Source organism: Anomalospiza imberbis, chromosome 7 (assembly GCF_031753505.1).
Source record: "Anomalospiza imberbis isolate Cuckoo-Finch-1a 21T00152 chromosome 7, ASM3175350v1, whole genome shotgun sequence".
NCBI lineage: Eukaryota > Metazoa > Chordata > Aves > Passeriformes > Viduidae > Anomalospiza > Anomalospiza imberbis.
Window position 1 is genome coordinate 38,079,167 of NC_089687.1, and position 20,642 is coordinate 38,099,808.

At 47.9% G+C, this 20,642-nt stretch overlaps 3 protein-coding genes across 13 annotated transcripts in view; all 3 read left to right on the plus strand.

Annotated features, from left to right (window-relative positions):
* LOC137477496 (UDP-glucuronosyltransferase 1A1-like) overlaps positions 1-20,642 on the plus strand; it is a 42,771-nt gene that overhangs the window by 18,107 nt on the left and 4,022 nt on the right. For 3 of the 11 annotated variants that reach the window (XM_068196674.1, XM_068196678.1, XM_068196677.1), the window contains 2 exons: positions 20,170-20,301; positions 20,408-20,495. In XM_068196674.1, the coding sequence (XP_068052775.1) occupies positions 20,170-20,301; positions 20,408-20,495 (220 nt within the window). Of the gene's footprint in view, positions 1-500; positions 1,368-2,686; positions 3,584-8,529; positions 9,577-10,345; positions 11,285-14,632; positions 15,537-16,936; positions 17,846-20,169; positions 20,302-20,407; positions 20,496-20,642 lie in introns of those variants that run through there. The other 8 variants (XM_068196679.1, XM_068196680.1, XM_068196673.1 and 5 more) reach the window with 8 other exon arrangements.
* Positions 4,943-6,039, plus strand: LOC137477498 (UDP-glucuronosyltransferase 1A1-like). The gene has a single exon (XM_068196683.1). The coding sequence runs from the start codon at positions 5,044-5,046 to the stop codon at positions 5,914-5,916; it is 873 nt and encodes a 290-aa protein (XP_068052784.1). The 5' UTR covers positions 4,943-5,043; the 3' UTR covers positions 5,917-6,039.
* Positions 6,674-7,777, plus strand: LOC137477497 (UDP-glucuronosyltransferase 1A1-like). Its single transcript, XM_068196682.1, has one exon. It carries the CDS (start codon positions 6,761-6,763, stop codon positions 7,748-7,750), a length of 990 nt encoding a protein of 329 aa, XP_068052783.1. The 5' UTR covers positions 6,674-6,760; the 3' UTR covers positions 7,751-7,777.

Here is a 20,642-nt window from a genome sequence, read left to right on the forward strand (position 1 = left end):
TCCTTCCACCACTTCTGTCTTCTCAGGCTGGAAACCATCTTAAAGAGCTGTTCTACAGCTGCTGTCTGGGTCTCCTAGAGATGGGTTTTCCAAGTGAGAGGGGACAGGCCGTGATTGTGGGCAAGAAGAAGCCTCTGCTGGTCCCAAGGGTGATGTGCATAGGACACATCTCCTCTACAGGATGCATCATCTGAACATGTAGAAAGTCCAGCCAGAGGGAAGGAACAAAAGTGCATTCCCAGAGCCACACCTGCCTCCTTCCTGGGGCAATCTTTAATGTTGCTCTGATAGAGAGAAGGTAGAGTTACCTGGACATTCTATGGACTTGGCAGGAATCCCATGCTTGTTCTGCAACCTTTTATCTTATCAGGGATTACACATTCACCACCCAACACATAAAATAAGGATCCACAGTTGGGCTGTGGCACAGATTGCTTGAAAGTGCAGAGTGAGGGCCAGTGCTACAGTGCTGTCAGGTTTCCTTCCTTGGAGGCACTCAGCTGATCCCTGCAGGAATGGCCCTGGGGCTCAGAGCTTCTCCACCAGTTGTGCTTCTGCTGCTGTCCCTGCTGGGTCTGGCTGCTGCTGGGAAGCTCCTGGTAGTGCCAGCGGATGGGAGCCACTGGCTGAGCATGCGGGAGGTAGTGGATGTCATGGGGCAGAAGGGACACGAGGTTGTTGTGGTGGCACCTGAAGTCTCATTGCACATCAAACCATCAAAGAACGTTGGGATAAAAATGTACTCGGTCCCGTACACGCAGGAAGATATGGAGAAAGATTTCAAGGCATTCTTTCAGGTTTCATTTGAAAAGGGATCTTCTTTTGAAAGATTTCTTAAAGTGTACAGAGGTATGAAAAGAATCACTGATTTGGAGGTCTCCAGCTGCGAAAACATCTTGCAAAACAAGGAGCTCATCAGGTACCTTGAGGAGAGCAAGTTTGATGCCGTCCTTACAGACCCTTTCCTACCCTGTGGGGCAATCCTGGCAGAGCATCTTTCCCTTCCTTGCATATATTTCTTACGAGGAATCCCATGTGGGTTAGATTTTCAAGCCACTCAGTGTCCCAAGCCCCCTTCCTACGTCCCCAGGGTATTTACAGACCTCACAGACCGCATGACCTTTTTCCAGCGGGTGAAGAATCTGCTCTTTGAGATCCCAAATGTTTTCCTCTGTGATTTTGCTTTTCAACCCTACTCAAAATTGGCTTCAGAGTTCCTGCAGAGGGAGGTGACCGTGCAGGATCTCTTACAGAAGGGCTCTCTTTGGCTCCTGAGGTTGGATTTTGTGCTAGACTATCCCAGACCCTTGATGCCCAACATCATTCCAATTGGAGGAGTAAACTGTGCTCACAAGGAGCTGCCTCTGGTGGGTCTGGTTTTAATCCGTGCCTTGATTGATTTCTGTGTTCAGGAGGGTGGAATTCTGTGTTGTGATAGAAATCAATTTCCCATTTCTGGTGAGTGAGTAAAGAAACTGTTTTTCTCTCACTTTCTTGCTGACTTTCCACATCCTGTGTAGGCAGCTGTTTCTTCTGGCATTTAATTGCTGCTCAGTTGTAGGTAAACAGCAGGGTCTTCTAGTGAGCGTTTTGGTGGGATGTTGATTGCACCAGCCAAGGGACTGTCAAAATTTGTGGAAAGGAAGACAGAATGCTGGGTTCCTTTACTGAAGAGATCCCAGGGTTTGTCCCAGAAAAGCTTAAGAACTCTTTTTTGATTGACAAGCCCAGCCCTGATGCCTGGAGCAGGTCTGATTTGACACATCCAGCATGGCTTGACTGGCACTGACAGTTTGAGTGCAGCCTTGGGGATGATGCTAAACTTTGGGTTCCCTTGGATGCTGGCAAGAGCCTTGTGCAGTGCTCCTCCTGGAGAGCCTCCTCTGCTGCTCCAGGGGAGAGCCTGGAGAGTTGGGTGAGTTCTTTTGTTGCCCTGGCTTTCTCTTCATTCATATTCCTTAGGATTGGTGTGGTGTAGGGTGGGATCCCAAAGCTGCTGTGGCAATTCCACCAGTCCCCAAGTGTGGAGGTGGCTGTGACATCCGGCAGACATCCCTGTGCACACTGGGATTGCCCATGTGAGCATTCACACAAGTCCACCACTGCTAGACACCATGGGTGCTTTGTCAGTGACAAAAACAATGCCAGAATTATGCCCTGAATTGTTCTTTGGGAAGTCCCCCTCAAAGAGTGTTCGTAAACCTCTGCTTAGAATGTGGCATCACCCTTCCATCTTCTCTGTCCTCTCTGTCTGGAAACCGTCTTAAAACAGCTGTTCCACAGCTGCCGTGGGGTATGGGTCTACTAGGGATGAGATGGAAAGGGTGAGAGAGGGGGGACAGGCCATGACTGCAGGAAAGGAGAAGCCTCTGCAGGTCTGAATGGTGATGTGCATGTGACACATCTCCTGAACATGCAGAAGTTCAAGCCAGAGGGGAGGAACCAAAGTGCATTCCCAGATCCACACCTGCCTCCTTCCTGGGGCAATCTTTAATGTTGCTCTGATAGAGAGAAGGTAGAGTTACCTGGACATTCTATGGACTTGGCAGGAATCCCATGCTTGTTCTGCAACCTTTTATCTTATCAGGGATTATGCATTCACCACCCAGCACATAAAATAAGGATCCACAGTTGGGCTGTGGCACAGATTGCTTGAAAGTGCAGAGTGGGCGCCAGTGCTCCGGTGCTGCCGCAGGTTTCCTTCCTTGGAGGCACTCAGCTGATCCCTGCAGGAATGGCCCTGGGGCTCAGAGCTTCTCCACCAGTTGTGCTTCTGCTGCTGTCCCTGCTGGGTCTGGCTGCTGCTGGGAAGCTCCTGGTGGTGCCAGCAGATGGGAGCCACTGGCTGAGCATGCGGGAATTGCTGGACAAGGTCCAGCAGAAGGGACATGAGGTGGTTGTGGTGGCACCTGAAGTGACTTTGCACATCAAACCATCAAACTTCGTGATGAAAATGTACTCAGTCACCTTCACACTGGAAGAGTTGGAGAAAGCATTCCAGGCATTTTTTTATGGTTCATTTGAAGAAGGTTGGTTTTTAAAGAGATTTTTTAAAGTGTACAAAGGTATGAAAACCCTCACTGACTGTTGGATCACCAGCTGTGAGCAGCTGCTGCAAAACAAGGAGCTCATCAGGTACCTTGAGGAGAGCAAGTTTGATGCCATCCTTACAGACCCTGTAGCAACTTGTGGGTTGATCCTGGCAGAGCATCTTTCCCTTCCTTCCATGTATTTCTTACGAGGAGTCCCGTGTGGGTTAGATTTAGATGACAGGCTGTGTCCCAGTCCTCGTTCCTACATCCCCAGGGTATTTACAGACCTCACAGACCGCATGACCTTTTTCCAGCGGGTGAAGAATCTGCTCTTTGAGATCCCAAATGTTTTCCTCTGTGATTTTGCTTTTCAACCCTACTCAAAACTGGCTTCGGAGTTCCTGCAGAGGGAGGTGACCGTGCAGGATCTCTTACAGAGGGGCTCTCTTTGGCTCCTGAGGTTGGATTTTGTGCTAGACTATCCAAGACCCTTGATGCCCAACATCATTCCAATTGGAGGAGTAAACTGTGCTCACAAGGAACTGCCTCTGGTGGGTCTGGTTTTAATCCATGCCTTGATTGATTTCTGTGTTCAGGAGGGTGGAATTCTGTGTTGTGATAGAAATCAATTTCCCATTTCTGGTGAGTGAGTAAAGAAACTGTTTTTCTCTCACTTTCTTGCTGACTTTCCACATCCTGTGTAGGCAGCTGTTTCTTCTGGCATTTAATTGCTGCTCAGTTGTAGGTAAACAGCAGGGTCTTCTAGTGAGCGTTTTGGTGGGATGTTGATTGCACCAGCCAAGGGACTGTCAAAATTTGTGGAAAGGAAGACAAAATGCTGGGTTCCTTTACTGAAGAGATCCCAGGGTTTGTCCCAGAAAAGCTTAAGAACTCTTTTTTGATTGACAAGCCCAGCCCTGATGCCTGGAGCAGGTCTGATTTGACACATCCAGCATGGCTTGACTGGCACTGACAGTTTGAGTGCAGCCTTGGGGATGATGCTAAACTTTGGGTTCCCTTGGATGCTGGCAAGAGCCTTGTGCAGTGCTCCTCCTGGAGAGCCTCCTCTGCTGCTCCAGGGGAGAGCCTGGAGAGTTGGGTGAGTTCTTTTGTTGCCCTGGCTTTCTCTTCATTCATATTCCTTAGGATTGGTGTGGTGTAGGGTGGGATCCCAAAGCTGCTGTGGCAATTCCACCGGTCCCCAAGTGTGGAGGTGGCTGTGACATCCGGCAGACATCCCTGTGCACACTGGGATTGCCCATGTGAGCATTCACACAAGTCCACCACTGCTAGACACCATGGGTGCTTTGTCAGTGACAAAAACAATGCCAGAATTATGCCCTGAATTGTTCTTTGGGAAGTCCCCCTCAAAAGTGCTCATAAATTTCTGCTCAAGCCTCCTAGCTCACAAAGCCAACCCTTGCATTCTCTGAGGCAGGTCTGGGGCACTGGAAGTACTGCTAGATGTGGGTCACATTTCTGGGAGAAACCTGGCATCATCCTTCCATCTACTCTGTCTTCTCAGTATAGAAACTGTCTTAAAACAGCTGTTCCACAGCTGCTGTGGGGTCTGGGTCTCCTGAACATGAGTTTTCCAAGAGAAAGGCAGAGGGGACAGACCTTGTCTGGGGGAAAGGTGAAGCCTCTGCTGGTCCAAAGGGTGATGTGCATGGGACACATCTACACGTGACACATCTCCTGAACATGCAGAAGGTCTAGCCAGCGGGAAAGAACCAAAGTGCAGACCCGGAGCCATACCTGACTCCTTCCAGGAACAATTTTTACTGTTCCTCTGATCGACAGATTGGAGTTATCTGGTCCTTCTATGGACTTGGCAGGAGATCCATGTGATTTATCACACCAGTGATTACATATTTACCACAGAGCAGATAAAGCAGGGATGCAAATCTGGGCTGTGGCACAGATTGCTTGAAAGTGCAGAGTGGGTGCCAGTGCTCCAGTGCTGCCGCGGGTTTCCTTCCTTGGAGGCACTCAGCTGATCCCTGCAGGAATGGCCCTGGGGCTCAGAGCTTCTCCACCAGTTGTGCTTCTGCTGCTGTCCCTGCTGGGTCTGGCTGCTGCTGGGAAGCTCCTGGTGGTGCCAGTGGACGGGAGCCACTGGCTGAGCATGCGGGAAGTGGTGGACATGCTCCAGCAGAGGGGACATGAGGTGGTCGTGGTGGCACCTGAAGTGACTATGCAAATCAAACCATCAAAGAACTTTGTGATGAAAAGGTACTCAGGCCCCATCAGCCAGGAAGAGATGGAGAAAGATTTCAAGGTGTTTCTACACACTACATTTGAAGAAGGACCTTTTCTGCAAAGATTTCTTAAATTGTACCAACATATGAAAACACTTGGTAATTTGGCAGTCAGCAGTTGCGAACATCTCCTGCAAAACAAAGAGCTCATGGGCTACCTTGAGGAGAGCAAGTTTGATGCCGTCCTTACAGACCCTGTAATACCTTGTGGGGTGATCCTGGCTGAGCATCTTTCACTTCCTTCTGTGTATTTCTTACGCGGAATCCCATGTGGGTTTGATTTTGAAGCCACTCAGTGTCCCAATCCTCCTTCCTATGTGCCCAGGGGATTTTCACAACTTACAGACCACATGACCTTTTTCCAGCGGGTGAAGAATCTGCTCTTTGACACACAAAACCTTTTCTTCTGCAATTTTGCCTTTGACCCATTCTCAAAACTGGCTTCGGAGTTCCTGCAGAGGGAAGTGACTGTGCAGGATCTCTTACGGAAGGGCTCTCTTTGGCTCCTGAGGTTGGATTTTGTGCTAGACTATCCCAGACCCTTGATGCCCAACATCATTCCAATTGGAGGAGTAAACTGTGCTTACAAGGAACTGCCTCAGGTGGGTTGCACTCAGTTTTGAATTTGTGCTGTGATTGATTTCCGTGTTCAGGAGCCTTGAATCGTGTGTTGCAGATGGGAATCGAGTTCCCATGATGGGTGGTTGGATGAATGCTCATGAATTTTTCTCTCCCTTTCCATTTGTAGGCAGCAGTCCTGTACCTTCTCTCCGCTAAAGCGTGCTCTGCATTTGCTGTTTTCATTTCACATATTCAGAACCATTTGTGGAACTTTGTGTAACTTGGTACTCTCTTGTTGATTGATGAATGAGTCTGTGGGGCTGTCAAAGCCTTACGCTCAGACACAATCCCAAGTTAGCAAATTGCTGTAGTTGGGTCTGCTGTGTACTGAGAAATGCACCTCAGGCTTCTGTCCTTGTTGCCTCTCTACGTCTTTCTTTGCTGGTGAATATTTGTGCTTCTTCACCTGGGTATTTCCAAAGCTGGAATCTGGAGGAAGGTGGCAGGCTGGAGGCTCTCAGGTTGACAAGCAGTCCCTCTGCTTGCAGGCAGATCTAGGAAAATTATGGCCTGGTGATGGCTGTGTGCAATCTAGCAACAAATTCCAGGAGTCTGAAGGGGCTATGTTGGCTTGGCAGGCAGCGCTGAAAGGTGACAGAGCTGCCAAGATTTTTTCAACAGAACCACGAGGCTTATCTGGTGCATCCCCAACATTTATCGGCTGCATGAACTCTGCTGCTGGTTATGCAGCCTTTTATCACACCAGTGATTACACATTTACCACAGAACAGATAAAGCAAGGATACAAAGCTGGCAAAGACTGCTTAGAATTGCAGAGCGAGGGCCAGTGCTCCGGTGCTGCCGCGGGTTTCCTTCCTTGGAGGCACTCAGCTGATCCCTGCAGGAATGGCCCTGGGGCTCAGAGCTTCTCCACCAGTTGTGCTTCTGCTGCTGTCCCTGCTGGGTCTGGCTGCTGCTGGGAAGCTCCTGGTGGTGCCAGTGGACGGGAGCCACTGGCTGAGCATGCGGGAATTGGTGAACATGCTCCAGCAGAAGGGACACGAGGTGGTTGTGGTGGCACCCGAAGTCTCCTTGCACATCAAACCGTCCAAGACCATTGTGATGAAAATGTACCCTGTGCCTTTCACTCAGGAAGAGATGGATAAAGTTTTCAAAGGGTCAGTAATGGATTTATTTAAAGGAGGACCTTTTTTGGAAAGAGTTATTAGACAGTACCAACAGGCAAAGAAGACCTCTGCTCTGTTCCTGGCCACCTGCACACACTTAATTCACAACAAAGAGCTCATCAGCTACCTTGAGGAGAGCAAGTTTGATGCCATCCTCACAGACCCTATCCTCCCCTGTGGGGCAATACTGGCCAAGTATCTTTCCCTGCCTTCCGTGTATTTCCTGCAGCAAATTCCATGTGGTTTGGAATATCAAGCCACCCAGTGCCCCAGTCCCCCTTCCTATGTCCCCAGACTATTTACGGACCTTACAGACCACATGACCTTTCTCCAGCGGGTGAAGAACATGCTCTATGACATCCCAAATTTTTTCCTCTGCGATGTTGTCTTCCAACCTTATGCAGAACTGGCTTCGGAATTCCTCAAGCGGGAGGTGACCGTGCCGGATCTCCTGCGCCAGGCTTCCGTTTGGCTCATGAAGCTGGACTTTGTCTTGCACTTCCCAAAACCCTTGATGCCCAACATGGTTTTGATTAGTGGAGTAAATTGTGCTTACAAGAAGCTAAATCAGGTCAGTCACACTCTGTTTTCTCTTGTTGTTCTTGCAGGCTTTGGAAATCTCTGGGGAGCTGAAACTCAGCTTTTGTTAGAAAGGAGGATTTCAAACTGCTCCTGCTTTGCAGGGAGGTACTGGTTCTGCTATCTGTGAAGGATTATCAGAGTAGAAAGGTGGAGAAAGTGCTGTATATGGAATTAGCGCTGGGAGACTCCCCATTGGCTCTGTGCCTCTGCTCCAAGGCTGCTTTGGATTCGAGTGGTTTATTCAGAGCCTCTTCCAGCCAGGCTGTGGATGTGATGCATGACATGCTTTGAACTGAAGATGTGTGTATTTATCCTGTAGTCCAGCCTGGTGGATTTCCTCTACAATTCTGTCTCTTTTTGTTCCTTTAACAAAGGATTTTCAATGCTATGAATTGTCATAGGCTCATCAAATATTGTCACCTGGAAGGACATTTGAGGTCTGAGAACCTCCTGTCAAAGCAAGTCCAGTGAGGTCAGGATGTTCCTTTCTCTGTCTTGTCCAGTTTTTGTCCCTACAATCTCTAATTATTGGTACCTTTGTATAACTTGGTACTCTCTTAGTCAGTGATGAATGAGTCTGTGGAGCTGAGAAATGCACCTCAGGCTTCTGTCCTTGTTGCCTCTCTACATCTTTCTTTGCCAGGGAATTTTTTTGCTTCTTCACCTGGGTATTTCCAAATCTGGAATCTAAAGGAAGGTGGCAGGCTGGGGGCTCTCAGGTTGACAAGCAGTCCCTCTGCTTGCAGGCAGATGTAGGAAAATTTTGCCTTGGGGATGGCTGTGTGAGGTGTAACACCAAGTTTCAGAGGTCTCAAAGGCTACAGTGGCTTGGCAGGTGGTGCTCAAAGGTGACAAAAGTACCAAAGGTTTTGTTATAAAACGCGAGGCTTATCTGGTGCATCCCCAACATTTATCGGCTGCATGAACTCTGCTGCTGGTTATGCAGCCTTTTATCACACCAGTGATTACACATTTACCACAGAACAGATAAAGCAAGGATACAAAGCTGGGCTGTGGCACAGACTGCTTAGAATCGCAGAGCGAGGGCCAGTGCTGCCGCAGGTTTCCTTCCTTGGAGGCACTCAGCTGATCCCTGCAGGAATGGCCCCGAGGCTCAGTGCTTCTCCACCAGTTGTGCTTCTGCTGCTGTCCCTGCTGGGTCTGGCTGCTGCTGGGAAGCTCCTGGTGGTGTGGGTGGATGGGAGCCCCTGGTTCACCATGCAGGAGGGGCTGCACAAGCTCCAGCAGAAGGGACACGAGGTGGTTGTGGTGGCACCTGAAGTCTCATTGCACATCAAACCATCAAAGAATTTTGTGTGGAAAATATATCAAGTGCCCTTCACACAGGAAGATATGGACAAAGCATTCAAGGCATTTTTTCATGTCACATTTGAAGAAGGATCTGTTCTGGAAAGATATTTTAAAGTATTTGAAGCTGTGAAAAGATTCACTGATCTTGCATTCTCCAGCTGTAGACATCTCCTGCAAAACAAAGAGCTCATGGGCTACCTTGAGGAGAGCAAGTTCGATGCCATCCTTACAGACCCTGCAATACCTTGTGGGGTGATCCTGGCTGAGCATCTTTCACTTCCTTCTGTGTATTTCTTACGAGGAATCCCATGTGGGTTTGAATTTGAAGCCACTCAGTGTCCCAATCCTCCTTCCTATGTGCCCAGGGGATTTTCACAACTTACAGACCACATGACCTTTTTCCAGCGGGTGAAGAATCTGCTCTTTGACACACAAAAACTTTTCCTCTGTGATTTTGCTTTTCAACCCTACTCAAAACTGGCTTCGGAGTTCCTGCAGAGGGAGGTGACTGTGCAGGATCTCTTACGGAAGGGCTCTCTTTGGCTCCTGAGGTTGGATTTTGTGCTAGACTATCCCAGACCCTTGATGCCCAACATCATTCCAATTGGAGGAGCAAACTGTGCTCACAAGGAACTGCCTCAGGTGGGTTGCACTCAGTTTTGAATTTGTGCTGTCTGTGTTCAGGAGCCTTGAATCGTGTGTTGCAGATGGGAATCGAGTTCCCATGATGGGTGGTTGGATGAATGCTCATGAATTTTTCTCTCCCTTTCCATTTGTAGGCAGCAGTCCTGTACCTTCTCTCCGCTAAAGCGTGCTCTGCATTTGCTGTTTTCATTTCACATATTCAGAACCATTTGTGGAACTTTGTGTAACTTGGTACTCTCTTGTTGATTGATGAATGAGTCTGTGGGGCTGTCAAAGCCTTACGCTCAGACACAATCCCAAGTTAGCAAATTGCTGTAGTTGGGTCTGCTGTGTACTGAGAAATGCACCTCAGGCTTCTGTCCTTGTTGCCTCTCTACGTCTTTCTTTGCTGGTGAATATTTGTGCTTCTTCACCTGGGTATTTCCAAAGCTGGAATCTGGAGGAAGGTGGCAGGCTGGAGGCTCTCAGGTTGACAAGCAGTCCCTCTGCTTGCAGGCAGATCTAGGAAAATTATGGCCTGGTGATGGCTGTGTGCAATCTAGCAACAAATTCCAGGAGTCTGAAGGGGCTATGTTGGCTTGGCAGGCAGCGCTGAAAGGTGACAGAGCTGCCAAGATTTTTTCAACAGAACCACGAGGCTTATCTGGTGCATCCCCAACATTTATCAGCTGCATGAACTCTGCTGCTGGTTATGCAGCCTTTTATCACACCAGTGATTACACATTTACCACAGAACAGATAAAGCAAGGATACAAAGCTGGCAAAGACTGCTTAGAATCGCAGAGCGAGGGCCAGTGCTCCGGTGCTGCCGCGGGTTTCCTTCCTTGGAGGCACTCAGCTGATCCCTGCAGGAATGGCCCTGGGGCTCAGAGCTTCTCCACCAGTTGTGCTTCTGCTGCTGTCCCTGCTGGGTCTGGCTGCTGCTGGGAAGCTCCTGGTGGTGCCAGTGGACGGGAGCCACTGGCTGAGCATGCGGGAATTGGTGAACATGCTCCAGCAGAAGGGACACGAGGTGGTTGTGGTGGCACCCGAAGTCTCCTTGCACATCAAACCGTCCAAGACCATTGTGATGAAAATGTACCCTGTGCCTTTCACTCAGGAAGAGATGGATAAAGTTTTCAAAGGGTCAGTAATGGATTTATTTAAAGGAGGACCTTTTTTGGAAAGAGTTATTAGACAGTACCAACAGGCAAAGAAGACCTCTGCTCTGTTCCTGGCCACCTGCACACACTTAATTCACAACAAAGAGCTCATCAGCTACCTTGAGGAGAGCAAGTTTGATGCCATCCTCACAGACCCTATCCTCCCCTGTGGGGCAATACTGGCCAAGTATCTTTCCCTGCCTTCCGTGTATTTCCTGCAGCAAATTCCATGTGGTTTGGAATATCAAGCCACCCAGTGCCCCAGTCCCCCTTCCTATGTCCCCAGACTATTTACGGACCTTACAGACCACATGACCTTTCTCCAGCGGGTGAAGAACATGCTCTATGACATCCCAAATTTTTTCCTCTGCGATGTTGTCTTCCAACCTTATGCAGAACTGGCTTCGGAATTCCTCAAGCGGGAGGTGACCGTGCCGGATCTCCTGCGCCAGGCTTCCGTTTGGCTCATGAAGTTGGACTTTGTCTTGCACTTCCCAAAACCCTTGATGCCCAACATGGTTTTGATTAGTGGAGTAAATTGTGCTTACAAGAAGCTAAATCAGGTCAGTCACACTCTGTTTTCTCTTGTTGTTCTTGCAGGCTTTGGAAATCTCTGGGGAGCTGAAACTCAGCTTTTGTTAGAAAGGAGGATTTCAAACTGCTCCTGCTTTGCAGGGAGGTACTGGTTCTGCTATCTGTGAAGGATTATCAGAGTAGAAAGGTGGAGAAAGTGCTGTATATGGAATTAGCTCTGGGAGACTCCCCATTGGCTCTGTGCCTCTGCTCCAAGGCTGCTTTGGATCGGAGTTGGCTGTTGGTGTGGTGCAAAACACACTGATTTGAGGGGGACTTCATTTATTCTCTGGCTGATTTCTTCAGCAATTCTAATTTTAATAATAAGTGGACACACCTTATTATATTATATCCAATTGATTGCTGTATCCAGTTTGAATTTTCCATGTTGCAGCTTGTGATTGTTGCCTCTTGTCACTGTCAATCTCATTTTTTTCTTTAACTTTTTGTCATCTCCTGCATTCAAGCTGTAGTGCACCTGTCCTGTGGCATGGAATTATCCTATTCCAGAGGCAGAACTTTGCATCTGCCTTTGCTGACCTTCATGAGCCTTTTATAGGCTCATTTTTCCAGCTTGTATATCCCAGGCCAGTGATGTTCCTTAGTTAAATTTATATCTAGCATCAAAAAAAAAAAAAAGTATAAGTTTCTTTATTCTTCTAAAATAATTCATGTCAGCTGTTTTTTTAATGTGTTTTCAAATAGATTTTGTGGTTTGCAGAGTATCCTCTTAGATTGTATTTTTAATAATAACTATTCCTGTTGGTTTTTTTCAGATATTTGCTTTACAAAATGCTGAGATAAGTCTGATATTTCAAAAAAAAGCCCAATCTCACACAGTAAAAATGGAGGATTTTTAAGAGGATTCAAACTTGGCACTCAGGCTAGAAAAGCAAAGAGGGAATAAATTGCACAGCTAAACCGATGAAAAGAATTATGGCAGAGGTTTGTAAAATCTGGAAAATCATAGCTAAAGGCACATGGGGAACTGATAGTTTCTCCCAATATTTGTCCTCTGACTAACACTGAAATGCAGCAAGCTCAGAGCAAACAAAGGGGGGTGTTTTTTCACACCGAGGCCCAAACAACCCCAAATCAGCCTCTCAAAAGGTGTGAATTTTCTTTTTCATAGACAAATCCTCTGAATTATAAAGGGATTTAGGGGGTTAATAAGAGGTACAGGCTGCCTGTCGGGATTTGTAGGCTTACAGGAGAGATAATCATGGAATCCCTTAGCTCGGATGTACTGTTTCCAGCTTACAACCTTGGCACTCAGTTCTGTACTTTTGCTTGACTTTCTCCTGCTGTCTCACCTTTAGAATGGGCTGGACTTGTGGACTTCAGTCTCTGCACTCATAAACATGTGGAAGGTGTTCATGTGCTGCTCAAAATCTAGCGTCACAACTTCTATGAACTTTTGCTGAACTTTTTTGAACTTCTTTTTTTTTTTTTTCCAAATTTTTCTGAGCTTGGCCTCAAGGGTTTGGGTTGAGGGGATTTTCTTACCTCTTTAGTGTTGTTTTATAGGGTTTTGGTTTAGTGTCTCACAGGTGATACAGGTTTGGCTGAAATGTTAGCAGAACTTAACTAGGTGGGAGTGATTATGTACCAAATATGAGGATTTGAGGGGCCTTTATGCAGGGTAAGAGTGTTTCTGCAACCCTGAGTTCACTACCTGTGTATGTACTGCCACCTTAAGGATTGTTGAATGCTGATTCACCTCATTATTTGAGATTGCTTTACCACAGAAATGTGAAAATGCAGCCCTGGCAGGTGAGAATCCCTTGCCTCCGCCTCCTGTCATTTTTGGTCTTTCAATGCTACCCCACTGCCAGCTAGAGCTACAGTTCTGCTTCACCAGCTGCAGAATGGGACTGCATCAAATCATGGAACTGTTAAGGTTGGGAAAGCCCTCTAAAATCAGAGTCCAACCATTAATCCAGCACTGGCAGGTCTACCACTAAACCGTGGCCCCAAGTGCCCCATGCGCACGTTTTTTGAACGCTTCCAGGGATGGTGATTTCACCAATGCTCTGGACAGCTCCATCCAGTGCTTGACAACCCTTTCCATGAAGAAATTTTTCCTAATATCCAACCTAAACCCCCCCCCGATGTCTGAAATTCCTTCATACTTAGTGCATTTTCCATAAACATTACAGTCCTTCTCGCTGGCTTTTAAGAACCCCTTTTCTTTAATAGGCCACATGGAGGACCTCCTTTCCAAATAAACATTTTAGGAGACACTTAGGCTTAATCTTGGAATAACATTTAGGATTAGCCTTGGAGTGTATTTATCACACTCAGGTGCCTTTGGCAAAGGTAGCCATTGCATGGATCAGATTTCCCATCATTCCTACCTGCTCCAAGAGAACTCTTTCAGGCCTGGAGAAACTGCTCAGAGTTCACTCTGTTCAAGAGTTCTTGGTTGGAGGGTCTAAAAGGATCTGTCTTCTCCAGCCAGCTCTTGTCCAGGTACCATTCCTGTATCTTGTATTGCTTTTGTAAACTTGCAAACTTTTGGCATGGAGCTTTTCCCTACCCATGTGGAATATGCCTTAATGGCAGGTGAGATCTGCTTGGCCAGGCCCTTCTGTCCACAAGTGTGGACTTCCACATACCACATACCACAGCCAAGCCTTCTGAAGTTTGGGAAAGGGACTGTTATTAAGAACTTTCAAGCCCATTTGTCCCATAGCCTCTCACCCCGAACTCCCATGGCCCCTCTTGAGCAAGAGCTGCATATTCTGCTGCATCATTTCTTTTCTAAAAGTTCTTTAGCCACTGACCTATGAACTCTGATGGCGCCTCTTGAGGACAAACTGTGCTTTCTGCTCTATCACCGCTTTGCTACAAAGGTGAAAGGTGGTTGGTTAATGTGTTACCCAAACATTGGTGACTCTGCTGCTCCATGTGAGGAGCCTGCCATTCCATGGAGAACATTCTCTGTGAACTCCAGCCACCTTCCTGAGCAAAGACTGGGGGGTTAGGTCTTGCTTGTCAACAGCGTGACACAGTTCTTGTGATACAAGCTCTGTGGAGTGGCCATAAATTTGATTACTGACTTGAATCTTGCCCGGGACAGTTGAGTGCACAGTGAGTCACTTGAAACAACCCTGACAGAGCAAAACCCCTCCATGAACAACTGCTTTTTCTACTGACTATTCTGAACAATCTGAGATAACCTAAACGCATACCAAAGCATAGGTGCCTTGACAGCACTTTAATCAAGGCTTTTATCGGCAATATGGTCTTCGAACTCCAATAACTTGTATCAGTAAACATTTTGTAGAGATAAAACATGGAAGTCTACCACAATATAAATGAGGTACAAGGAGATTTTTTTTCATATGCTGCTGAACAACATAAGGAAGAGCAGCTCGTTTCTTTTCCTGACCCATGATAGTTATGTGGAGGCAGCATGTACATGCTGGGCTTGTGTTTTTTCTTGCTTTCTGGAGTCTGGCAGGTGGTGGGAAGCTCTTGGTGGTGCCTCAGGATGGAAGTCACTGGCTGAGTATGCGGATGGTCCTGGAGAAACTTTGGGAGAAGGGGCATGAAATCGTGGCCGTAGTTCCTGATGCTGCCTTGCTCTTGAAAAGCTCCCAGTCCTTCACCATCAAAACGTATTCGGTGCCTTACACCCAGGAGTATGTGGACCAATACTACCAGAAGCTGGGGAAAAATAGCTTTGAGACCCTAACGCTCTCATTTTTACTCAGCAACATCACAGAGCTGACCAACATGTTCACTTCTGCTTGTCGGCATCTCTTATCTGACAGAGAACTCATGAAGTACCTCCAGGACAGCAAATTTGATGCCATCATGATGGACCCTGTGCTGCCCTGTGGGCCAGTTCTGGCTGAGTATCTCTCCCTCCCCTCCGTGTACTTCATGCGTGGCCTTCCCTGTACCTTAGACTACAAAGCCGCGCAGTCTCCCAGCCCTGTATCCTATGTGCCCAAGACTTTATCATCTCTTTCTGACCACATGACATTCCCAGAGCGCGTGAAGAACTTTCTGATTGGGCTTTCAGAGCCTTTGCTTTGCCACCTGTTTTATTTGAAATACAAGAGCTTGGCCTCCGAGTTCCTGCAGAGGGATATAACAATACAGGAGCTGTTCAGCCAAGCAGCAGTTTGGCTGATGAGATATGACTTTGTTTTTGAGTATCCGCGCCCCATCATGCCCAACATGGTCTATATTGGAGGCATCAACTGTCTGCAGAAGAAGCCACTCTCAAAGGTTTGCCGTTGCTTACCCTGAGGGTGGTGTTGGTGCTTGTTCAAGATGTGTTTTGTTTAAGTGTTTCCTGTAGTGATATTTGTGTGCTTGAGGCAGGGGGGGATCAAATCCTAGGATGGCATGGGAGTGGGAATCTTAGGCTTTGAGATGATCACTAGGCTTGCTGAAGGGTTTCTCTCCAGGAGAGCTTAGGTCGAGTTGTCACCATCACTTGTGGCATGCTCTATACGTAAACGACAAAATAATTCTAGGTCAGAGGATTTAATATCCCTAAGGAATGTGGAATGCCAGTTAATTGCAGGAGACTTGATTGGACAAAAATTGGAAATATAGAATTAACTCTGTGGATATACCCAGGCACTTTTGCTTTGCCACTGAACGTGAAGCTGAGCGAAGCACAGAACATCAGGAGAGGGAGGGGGTCAGGCTGGGTTTTAGGAAAAGGTTCTTTCCCTAGACAATGCTGGGCCACTGACCAGGTTCCCTGGGGAATGGGCATGGCCCCAAGGCTGCCAGAACTCCAGGAGTGTTTGAACAATGCTCTCAGGGATGCCCAGGGTGGGATTGTTGGGGTGTCTGTGCAGGGCCAGGGGTGGGATCAATGATCCTTGTGGGTCAGGAAATTCTAACTGAGGATATTCTGTGATTCCGTGTGTGCCAACATCCCAAAACCAGGGGTGTGCAAGGACGGCAGAGGGAGCTCTGTTGCCTCTGGATTTGTGCAAGCAACAACGCAAGATAGCAAATAAGAGGATGGTTGGGAAAGGAAGCCTTCAGGATTGTAACTACTGTCCCTTGTTAAGATTCCCCTTGTGCTGTGCAAATAGTGCAGATATCCCCGGGTTTTTCTGCTTTCAGGCATTGTGGTGTTGCAACAGCAGGAGTTATTGCTCCGCTTACAACACATTTACTACTGTAAATTCAGGGCTTTCACTTTGATAACTCACTCTAACTGTGATAGAGCAACAAATTGGAGATAAACCTTTACAACCCACTCTATCAAACCTCTGCCAATCTTAGCTTCTTGGCTATGCTCTGGGGGCACAAAGCAATCCAAAGGCCAGATTTGTGCTGAGTTCCATGTCCAATCACTGCAGTGGACTCAAGGTAGGGGGTTGATTATTAACTGGATGTTAATGATGTAGTGATTGCTGGGTCAGCCCCATTCATGGCTCTCATTCAGCCTCTCAGCCCCACAGGCTGTTGGTCACTCCTCCCTCCTGGTGTCAGTCCAAACATTCAACTTCACCTCAGGGCAGCCACTCACTGAAATCCTCCCCTGTGCACAGATGATAAACCCAATATTTACCCACAGTTAAAAATTACCCCAATTTCTGCCTGTTAAAAATTAAATACCCACCTTGTTAAAATTCAAGTGGGAAGCACCCCGTGATTCATTCCTCCTCCCCGGCCGCAATTTCACCATCGTTTATAATTTCGCTAGCGACACCAGGGAAATGGTTTCTCCAAAGCCAGAAATCTTTTTTCTTGCCTCTTGGGCTGTGTTTTTCCTGCTGCTGTGGACTTCTGGTGAAGGTGGGAAGGTCTTGGTCATACCCATCGATGGCAGCCACTGGCTCAGCATGCACCCTGTTGTAGAGAAGCTCAGGGACAAGGGACATGAAATCGTGGTGGTTGCACCGGAGGTAAATTTGCGGATCCATTCATCCCCAATTTACACCTTGAAAACCTACCCTGTGTCCTACACCAAGGAGTTTGTGGAAGCAGAGTTTAAAGAGATGGGCCACAGGAGTTTCACACCTCATCCCTTCTTGGAAAAACTCTCCAAAATTGCCAATTTTACAAGCATGTTCTTGGATTCCTGCAAGCGTCTCCTGTCTGACAAAGAGCTGATCCAATACCTCGAGGGAAGCAAATTTGATGCCATCTTTATGGATCCCTTCTTCCCATGTGGGCAGATACTGGCGGAACATCTGTCCCTGCCCTCCGTGTATTTCCTACGGGGGCTGCCATGCAGCCTGGAATTCCAGGCCACAATGTGTCCCAGCCCTCCTTCCTACGTCCCACGGTTCTTCACACGCTCCACGGACCGCATGTCTTTCTGGCAGCGCCTGGGCAACCTCCTGGCCACCCTGGGCAGCTCCCTGGCCTGCTCTGTCCTTTATTCCCCCTATGATCCCTTGATCCAGGAGTTCTTGCAGCGGGAGGCGACCGTGCCCGAGCTGTTCAGCCACGCCGCTGTTTGGCTCATGAAATATGACTTTGTCTTTGAGTACCCCAGGCCCCTCATGCCCAACATGGTCTTGGTCGGAGGCATAGGCTGCACTCGGGAAAACAAATTATCCCAGGTTAGTTCCCGGTTTTTTCCCTGAATTTAGCTGTGGGTGCGCTGTGAGCTCTCTCCGGGAGATGGAGCTCTCAGGCTGGAATAAATGATGCCAGGTGAAAGTGGCTGGGAATGCATTTTGCACGGCTGCATCCCTTCAACAATGAGGGAAAAGTTACTTTGTGGTACACCTCTGCATTCCTAGTCAAACCTGCACCAAAAAAAGGGTTTTTTCTTTTCCAATTTTTCCTGTCTGTTTACATTCCCTTTTCCTTTTCCCTGTCTACAGCTTCCTTAAGAGGGGCAGTGGAGGGACAGCTCCCATCTCTGCTCTCTGTGACAGGGACAGCACCTGAGGGAGCAGATGGAGCTGTGTTGGGGATGTTTAGGTTGGATTTTAGGAAAAGGTTCTTCCCCCAGAGGGTGCTGGGCACTGCCCAGGCTCCCCAGGCAATGGGCACAGCCCCAGGCTGCCAGAGCTCCAGGAGCATTTGGACAGCGCTGCCAGGGATGCCCAGGGTGGGCTTGTTGGGGTGTCTGTGCAGGGCCAGGGGTTGGATCAAAGATCCTTGTGGGTCCCTTCCAACTGAGGATATTCCATGAACTTTGGACAGTTCAGGCGGGCTCGAATTAAATCCCCGCCACCAGTGAAGCAGCACTTCTGCCACCTTTTTGTAAAATACTCTGCTGCACTGTAACTGTATTTTGCTTCAACTGTGCCAAAATTCCTCAGTATGGGATATCTCCCACTTTCCATTAAGAAATTCTTCTAATTCTCTTATTTTTGCATGAGTCTCCACTGCAGATATTTTGTAAAAGTATGAGCAGGTGCTGATTAAAACTACTACTAAAATAATCAGTGTATCCCCAAAGCAGGGCTACAAAGAGTTTCCTCATAGTAGGAGAACTTTTGAGCAGAAAGTTGGACCTTGGAACTCTAAAACATCTAAAAAAGCAAAGTAAAACTGATGTCCCACAGACTATAAATAGGATTAAATATGCCTTGAGACAGCCACAAAAATATGGAAAAGAGCATAAACTGACAGAGTCAGTCTCTGTTGTCCCTGCCCATGGCAGCGGGTTGGAATGAGATGATCTTTACAGTCCCTTCCAACTCAAAGTATTCCATGATTCTCTGGTTATCCCCTCAGATCCCAGAGATAACATGGCAATTGCCAGACTTACAGGAACATTTAGTTCATTGTATTCCCCTTATTTAACTCTGATGCCTGCAACAATTTCCTCCAGTTTTGCCTTTCCTTCCTTGGCTCCACCAAATGTTTTTCTATTTCAAAGAATTTTTGCTCCAGCCTTGGGCTGTTTTTCTGTGCTTCATTGGAATCTTTTGTTCCTGGATTCCAGTGCTAGATCTCCTTCTATTATTTAAATCACTCAGACAAAAGAGAGACAAAACTGGCAGCAGTTCAGTGTTATCACACCCAAAGCAGATACAATAAATCCAGATATTAAAAATTTGAATTACCTGCTGTCAGTACCCTCTTTCAGGATTTTAATTCTCTCTTGTAGCTGCATGGCATGGAAAGAAGATCATCAGCTTTGAATCCAGACATGGGTTAAATGTGCTTATTTTACTTCCCAAAGACTCATTTTCTTTAGAATCAGAGAACAGGTTGAGGTGGAAGGGATGTTAAAGCCCATCCAGTCCAATCCCCTGCTGTGGGCAGGGATGCCTTCCACTATCCCAGGTGGCTCCAAACCCCCTCCGTCCTCCCCTTGGGCACTGCCAGGGATCCAGGGGCAGCCACAGCTTCTCTGGGCGCCCTGTGCCAGAGGCCTGTGAGGCCTCCCCACCCTCAGAGAGAAGAATTTTTTCCTGATAGCTAACACAAAAACTTCTTTTGGTTTGAACCCATTACTCCCTGCCCCATTACTCCAGTTCTTCGTGAAGAATTCTTCTCCAGATTCCTTCTGGGCCTCTTCAGGCACTGGAAAGGGGCTCTAAATTCTCCACACAAAAACCTTCTCTGCTCCATGCTGAACAGGATGTCCCAGCCCATCCCCATAAGGGAGGTGCTCCTGACTCCTTGTCAACTCCATGGTTCTCCTCTGGACTTGCTCCAACAGTCCCATGTCCTTCACATGTTGATGACCCTGGAGCTGGAAGTAGGATCCAGGTGTGGTCTCATGAGAGGGGGCGAATCCCAGTGATGCAGTGATTGACAGTGATGCAGAACTGTCAATAACAACTCATTTTCCTAGTCCTAATTTTGTTGTGCTCGCTGCTTGTTCTGTTGCGTTTCCAGAGAGTTTTGTGGGAACGTGGCAGCAATTCCAGCCTCTGACAAGAGAAAGGGCTTGGACTAAAGGCTTGCTTTACTTTGGCAGGATTTTGAGGCCATGGTGAATGCCTCCGGAGAACACGGCATCGTTGTCTTCTCGCTGGGTTCCATGGTGTCCGAGATTCCCATGAAGAAAGCCATGGAAATTGCAGAGGGCTTGGGAACAGTCCCTCAGACGGTACCAATCCCCTCTTCCCCTTCCAGCAGAGCAGCTTCACGGTGTTCTCAGGTCCTCCCTCCCTTCTCCTGCTGGGATCTGACGTGGGCTTTGCTCCTCTTGCCAGGTCTTCTGGCGCTACACAGGCAAGGCACCCCCCAACCTGCCCAAGAATGTGAAGCTCGTCAAGTGGCTGCCTCAGAACGACCTCCTGGGTAGGTCTGACATACTTGGGCTGACACCAGGCTGGTGCTGGTGCTCCAGGGCTGCTGTGGTGAGGCCCTAAGGACATCATCTGTGAGTCAGGTGTGAGTTACATCCCCTGACCCAGCACTGTGGGTCACAAACCTCCCTTTGCTGTT

What these genes read in the sequence shown, in the direction of transcription:
- LOC137477498 (XM_068196683.1), top strand. Translation starts at nt 5,044, where the DNA reads ATGGCCCTGGGGCTCAGAGCTTCTCCACCAGTTGTGCTTCTGCTGCTG.
- LOC137477497 (XM_068196682.1), top strand. Translation starts at nt 6,761, where the DNA reads ATGGCCCTGGGGCTCAGAGCTTCTCCACCAGTTGTGCTTCTGCTGCTG.